The 7500-nt window shown below is 43.6% G+C and overlaps 1 protein-coding gene across 1 annotated transcript in view; it reads right to left on the minus strand.

Moving 5' to 3' along the window:
- Positions 1-2414: 2414 nt before the first annotated feature.
- The window catches only part of LOC101851147 (WAG22 antigen-like), a 14312-nt gene continuing 9226 nt past the window's right edge, over positions 2415-7500 (minus strand). Inside the window, exons 5-6 of the mRNA XM_005107738.2 lie at positions 3848-6904; positions 2415-2453 (exon numbers count right to left, since the gene is read on the minus strand). Of these exons, the coding sequence (XP_005107795.2) occupies positions 2415-2453; positions 3848-6904 (3096 nt within the window). The remainder of the gene's footprint in view (positions 2454-3847; positions 6905-7500) is intronic.

The raw sequence follows: 7500 nt of genomic DNA on the forward strand, positions 1-7500 counted from the left end.
CTCCCTCTCTCTCTTTCTCTCGCTAAATCTTCTCCCTTCCGGCGAGAGAAATAAACGTCCCTGTAACAAAACAAGTCAAACAAAATGTGTGAAAATATTTTGCATTAGACCATTCTAAGAAATATACAGACAAACATCAATTTCATAGTTTAAAAAAATACATGCACATTTTAAAAATTATGATGTATTAATTTACACAAATTGCAGATATAATTTTCAAATGGATGAATGTTACAATTGACTATAAGATAATAATTTGTCAATATATTCGAGTTTATAAAATTTTTGTCTTACGTCAAGTATCACATTTCACAGGTCCTGTCCCTGAAAACAATATAGATCTACGCTTTACATAAGAAAATGTCTTTTGGAGAAAAAAAATGTCGATGAATACAAAAACAGTTCTTTTAGTTGTATTATCTGCCAGTGATGCGTGCGTCCCATTTACACGTTATGCTAGTTTACTCATAATATTCATAACCCAATGTATAAATAGAGAGTCTATATGTGTGGGAAAGAGGGTTTTGGACACACAGCAGGGTGTGAAAAGGTAACTGGAGCAGAAGATTGGGGCCAAGGGGGGGGGGGGCGAAAGGGACTGAAGTTGGGGGGGGGACCACCTCTTTTCTAAGGTGAAGACTGATAATTATGTACTTGTTAATTTAAATGAAATACGAGATACCAGTCGTATTAATTATATTTTGGGGGGATTGGGGGGGGGGAGGTGTGTGGAGAGGGGCGATGTCGCATTAAATTGTCCTTTTTTAAATTCACGTCAAATAACTCTAAAACTACAGAATCAGGTATTCGATGACGAGGCAGATCAACTCAATTGGACGTTTTCGTTCTGTATTCGGACATACAATACTAAAAGGATCAGAGAACACTAAATAGTAACAATCAAAGCAGGTGATAAAACCATAAAACAGGTTTACGTGATATGTAATTGATGAAGATGTACATGAATAAAACTGGGTGAAAGCGCTGTCAGTCAACAGTTGTATAGGAAACAAGGAAACAATATACAGTTGATCGTAGCAACACCAAGCGTGGAAACCGAGATAATTGCTGCACCTACAACTGAAACGGCAGCAAATATAGCAGTTGCCACGACAGAAACAACACTGACAACAATTACAATAACAGCAGCAACCACAACAACATTAAAAACAACAACAACAACAACAACAACAACAACAACAACAACAACAACAACAACAATAACAACAAGGAAAATAACAAAAACAACAGCAAAAACAACAAATACAAGGACAACAACGATAATATAATATAACAACAACCAAAAGTATGGTATCAGTATAGCAGCATCTTAAATAACAATAACAGCAAAGTCACATGAGGTGACATTACAGGCTGTCTGTCTGCTGTGTTTTTAAATTTGGAGGAAAAAAAAGGCGCTAGAAACTTTTGACCCAACATAGATTCATGAGAAATTATTTTACAACAACCATTTCATGTCTATCAAGACTAGACATCCATAGGAAGAAAACTGCATGGTAAATGATCGGGGAAATGTCGATCTACCACACCAGTACAACAATAACAACACCAGCCATAACAAATATCACAACAACAAGGACAACAATAACAAATGCAGAATCATCACCTCCAAGCCGGTATGGTGTTAGAGGAAAATTTAATAATAATAAGTGGGAAAACCCCTCTCTATCCTCAGCCAACTGCGTCATATTATACTGGCAAGACAAAATGGCGGTATCCCCACGCGAGACTGCGGCATGTGTGTTGTAAAAAAGTAACTCAAAGCCGAGGCCCGAGGCATGACAAAGTCTTCAACTTGTGACTACTTACTAGTACATACTATGTATGTCACTTGACAGTCCTCGATATCAGCTTTTTGTAGTGAACACCACGTTAGATAAAGAGGGCAAAACTGTGGGCGTAATTGTTTTGCCAAGGATATGACAGAAGCTTCACACCTTATGAATCAGTTGAAGCAGAGGCAGATTCTAGGGGCACTTAATTAGTAAGGAATATTTTTTAATCAGCCTCAGAAATGTGCCATGCGATTATATTTCTCCGGTCAGAAAAACTAAAACAGTTCAATAAAACCTTAGAAAGTAATCAGAAGGAGGTAAAGAATCTAAGGAAAACAAAACCACGCAATTCACCTACCGCCGTCGGTGTTGCAGGAATGGGCACTTGATGAATGTTGCTCGTGGCAGTAAATAGAGACGACGGGTAAACCTCTTTTCGGAGATAACATTGTCAAAGATTTTGAATTATAAGACTGAAAGTATAGCTGTTTGGGTGGACAGTCAGAATGAAACGAGTCATTCAAAATGTATACATGAAATCATTTTTGTGAACGCTCTCAACAAATGAAAAAGAAAGTGACGATGTTTATTTTACCACGTAAAGCCCCGCCCATACTACTAAGAAAATTTCCACACGTTGTACGTCATGCTTCGCACCTGTGCCACAAGTGGAAAATGTCCCAAGTGTGTCGGGGCCTTAGACCAAGGGTTGCCTGATACGAGAAGTTCCACACAAATTTTTTGCTTAAAACTATTCTTTCCCCATGGGGAAATGATGCAATTAAGTGTGCTGCTTTTAACTACACGATAATCCCATGCCTCTAGCTTTTACAATTCTAATCTTCACTTTGACTCTATGTCTGAGAGAAAAGATTTCCGGGGAATGTGCAAAGATGTATTTTTTTTTTAACCCAAACAATTCTAGCACAAAGATTTCAATTTGTTTTCTCGAAAATCATATTAAATCTGTTACGTTACATTTGTTGATTGTACTGCAGCGGATATTTCTGTAGGGGAAGAGAGAGAACAGGAGGGGAGGGACTACTGAAGTTTGCATTTTTACATTTTACGTTGTAATTTTGGATCTCTTTGTAAACTTTTTACCTATCATTTTGCAGAAACTTTAAAGCTTTTTAGAATCATAAACTTGTTTTAAAGAGTCAACCCACAACCCCTGGGCTAAGCTAATACTTCTATCGTCACTTTGGAGATTCAAACAGCTTTAATATTCAGTATTATTGTGCGGTCAAAAATTCGTGGCGCAACTTATTGTCAAATATCTCTTCAACTATAGAGTATATATTCTGCAGCTTTTACACAGTGACTTTTATCATTTTGTCTTAACAGATTAAGAATTTTATGAACACCTGTTAGCTCTATTCTAGAAAATTCTTTAAGAAATACTATTAAAGATCCAAGTTGGTGGTTTCTACTGATTTTTAAAGGTTTAAGGCTGGGGCAATATCGCTTTTAAAACCAAGTCCGCCATTTTTTTTCTAATCGCGAGATTATCTTTATCGAACGCATGATTTGAGAATTATAAGTGCAAGAACATGTTTACTATAAAATTGATTTCTTTTAACTAGTTTTGCCCCTAAAAAGTGCCATTGGTGAGCTGTGACGTAAGCCATACGCGTATGCAAAATGTGAGTGAGAAACTGGAAGTGCTGTGAACAATTGCATTCTCCGCGTGAAGGAGATTTGTAGTATTTTATATGAATTAATGAGAAAAATGTTTTAATCTAGCCACAATTGCTGTGGAAAACTATGATTAAGTTAAGACAAATTGATACAAACTGCTGTACACAATATGGGTGACATCGATTCACCCGTTAAAAAGGTATTTGAGGATAAGTTGCGCCACGAATTTAGAACGGACTATAGATATCATAATATCTCTCTCACCGTGCAAGCCTTGCAGTTTCACGTCATGTGCCTATCATGAGTGACGAGCAGAGGGCGCCCAAACTGTCTGTCTCCTCGAATAAGTCTGTCGAACTTAAAAACTCACCTGACGTCGTTTCTGAATGCGAAATATTGAATAGACTCACCTCAGCAAAATCATCATCATCTTCAGAAACTACGCCCCTTCTGCTGAGACCGGCTAACTCACCTTCATCATCATCATCATAATATTCCTGATTCATTCGCTTCTTAGACGTAATAAGATACCGCGCGCAGTAGTTGGTGACTACATCGGAGATGAACTTATCGTCAACGACACTGGATAGAGGGGACAAGTTGAGAAGGGAAGAAGGGACGTCGATTGCGTTCAGAGTGCCATTCTCCGGTGTATTAGAGCTTTCGTTGGCAACACCCGTACCGCTGTAGGACACGGAGCTAAGGTCGTTGACCAGTCGGGTCAGAGCTAAACTAAAGGCTCCCCCACCAGCTCTGCCGGACTTCCCCCACGAAAACATTGGAGAAAAAAATGAAGAACCATCATCGCTGCTTCGTTCTCCCCCGAACCCTGAAAAAGAGGAAGGGTCGAAATTTCCGAAAAAGTTAGAAGAGCCCCTTGACTGATCGCTACTGCCGGTGGAGAATGGGTCGAATCCCGTGCCGGGATCGAACATTGAGAACGTCCCTGAACCATCGCCTGATGAAGAAGATGATCCGAAATTCGGATTAAATTGTGGCATAAACTGATTTGATTGGGAGTTTCCGAAGTTGGAAGAATCTCCCGTGAGAGAGTTGCCACTCGAGAAAGGGTCAAACGAGTTCATGTTCTGGGTAAAAGGATTTCCGGCACCGCCCCCTCCGCTGAAAGGTGAACCGGATGAAGAAGAACCGAATGGGGAACCGCTGGAACCGGAAAACGATGGTTGCCCTGCGTTCATAGCAGACATGAAGGGAGAACCCATAACACCTCCTCCACCTCCACTTCCTCCCCCTCCCCCACCCGCAGGACCTCCGCCATTTTGAGGTTGGTTAAAAGGTGAGCCCGTACCCGGAAATCCGTTTCCCCCTGAGGCTGGGCCCCCTCCACCTCCCCCAGGCCCACCGGTTCCACCTCCTCCGGGCCCCCCACCGTTTTGAGACTGACTCATCGGCGATCCCGTACCCGGATAACCGGCTCCCTGACCACCACCCGGGTTACCTCCGCCGGTGTTGGACGGGTCTCCGTTCCCAGAACCGAAGTTGAATAAGGCGCCACTGCTCGGCACACTTACCTGCCCCCCTCCACCGAGACTTATCCCGCTGATGGGAGCCCCACCATTTGTGAAAATATTACCACTGTTGGAGGAAGGTCCAGAGTTGACGCCGCTGGGACCACCTGCCATGGCGGGGCTGTTCTCCATAGGGTTGGACTGTCCCGAACCACTGAGGAACTGAGGGATACTGAAAGGCGATCCGACAGAACCGGTACTGGAAGCATCCGTATATCCGGATGTTTCCGCGTCCAGCATCTCCTGCAAACTGACAACCCTGGTGAAATTCATCAACGCCTCCTGACCGAGGAGAGACCCACCTGCATTTGACGCTCCTCCGCCATTGGCCACGCTAGAAGCCACGCCCATATTCACGCCTCCATTAGAAGCTCCTCCTCCCATACTCGAAGCCACGCCCATATTCACACCACCGTTGGAAGCTCCGCCTCCTAGATTCGAAGCCACGCCCATACCCATATCCACACCGCCACCATTTGAAGACCCGCCTCCCATATTGAAACCACTTAGCCCCCCTCCTCCTCCTCCTCCTCCCATTCCCTGTTGCCCTCCAAATCCAGTCCCGCCCCCTACACTACCCTGAGAGCCTCCAAAACCCGGACTGCCGCTAAAGCTAAACATACCACCGTCGGTGTTCCCAAATCCGCTACCACCCGTACCACCCATACCACCCATTCCACCCATACCACCCATACCACCTCCTGCTCCCCTTCCATCCGTATTTTGAGAACCGCCAAAACCTGGACTAGAAAAACCTGGATTGGTCATACCGCTAAACTTCCAAGCATCGTTATTTTCGCTGAGGCCGCCGTTAAACTGAAACTGAACGTTTGACGTCATCATGGACGCCGCTTGACCCATGGCGTTCGATCCAGCACCTCCTCCTGACGACGATGACCCCCACGGGGAGGAAGAACCTCCACTAGAAGAGCCACTTCCCTGCATTGGGAACGAACCCCCGCCCCCCGTACCGCCCTGATTGCCCGCGTTACTAGCCACACCAGCAGACGCTGCTCCACCAACGCCCTGGGCTTCCCCAAACCCTGCGCCACTCTTAGACCCGAGGCTATTTTGAGCTTGCTCAAATTTGAAAAATAACCCCGCGGCATTGTCGCCCGTGTTACCCTGCGACCCGCCAAATCCTGGGGCCATTCCAAACATCCCACCTCCTCCACCCCCTGAACCCATCTGACCGCCGAAGCTGCTTCCAGAACTACCTGCAGCCCCAGAGGTCCCACTAAACGAGTTGGAGCCTTGGCCAATTCCAGGGACACTATTTCCTTGTTGACCATTATCCATACCCCCTGCACCGTTTGCCGCACCGACGTTAGCGAATCCTTGAGCTCCAGAGCCAGAGAATCCTTCCGCGCCGTTTCCCGCTGCTCCAGAAGCAGAAGTCATGCCGCCGGAATTTGCATTCGTTCCGGAAGATCCGTCAAAACCGGACATGCCGAAAGAAAACATTCCGTTCAGAGAGGAGGAGCTCCCTCCTCCTTGCAGGAACCCGTTTGTCACGTCCCCTCCTTGAGGTTGCACAAACGAGGAACTCGATCCACCACCTCCTCCTCCTCCTCCTCCTTGACCCTGTCCTGTAAAACCGTTGGTAGAGAATCCGCCAGAGTTGACATTTCCGTTTCCAGCAGAACTTGACCCCCCGAAAGTGGCCATCTGTGCTGTACCTCCTGAAGAGCCTTGCGTCAACTGTTGGGCGGACACGTTCTTCCACAGGCTGTAGGAGAAGGAGCCGAGCTGTGATGAGGAGCTGCTGGTTCCAGAAGAAGCACCCCATGGGTTGGAGGATGACGACGACGAGGACGACGAAGACGACGATGAAGATGACGATGATACTGGCAAAGAGATACTGGGTTCTCCCTGTCCCCAGGCGCTGGTGCCGGAGTCTCCACTGACAGAAGCTGTGCCTGAGTCTACGGACGGTGTCTGTGGAAAAGAATGTTGTTTTAGTAGAGGTTTTACGGCGCTCGCAACTGCATAAGGTCATATGAGCGCCATCTGAAAGGAATAAAATATTGATAGTATTATCATTATCAATAGATTCATATATTATGATTATCATATTATCAGTACTAACCAGCAATGTCATGCTTGTAATGTTCTGGGTGGTGTAAAAATGAGTATTTTGTATTATTTCACAAGTATGTTTGTTAGTTTAATCATGTATCTATGTATGTATGTTTGCTGCTGCAGTCCCCATTTCCCTCATTGTGATCTGTAAATTTTATTTCAATTTATTTATCTATTCTTTCACTTATATAATAATAACAATGAATATGAAGACAACAATAATGATAAAAATTTGAATAATAATATCAAAGACAATAATGATAATAACAATAATGATAATAATAATAATAATAATAATAATAATAATAATAATAATAATATGATTATAATAATAATAATAATAATAACAATAATGATTATAATAATAATAATGACAGTAATAATAATAATAACAATAAGTGCATTCCTATAGCGCATATTCATGCTCTGTAGCATGATCTCTATGCGCTTTA

This window comes from Aplysia californica, unplaced genomic scaffold (assembly GCF_000002075.1).
Source record: "Aplysia californica isolate F4 #8 unplaced genomic scaffold, AplCal3.0 scaffold00626, whole genome shotgun sequence".
Classification (NCBI taxonomy): domain Eukaryota; kingdom Metazoa; phylum Mollusca; class Gastropoda; order Aplysiida; family Aplysiidae; genus Aplysia; species Aplysia californica.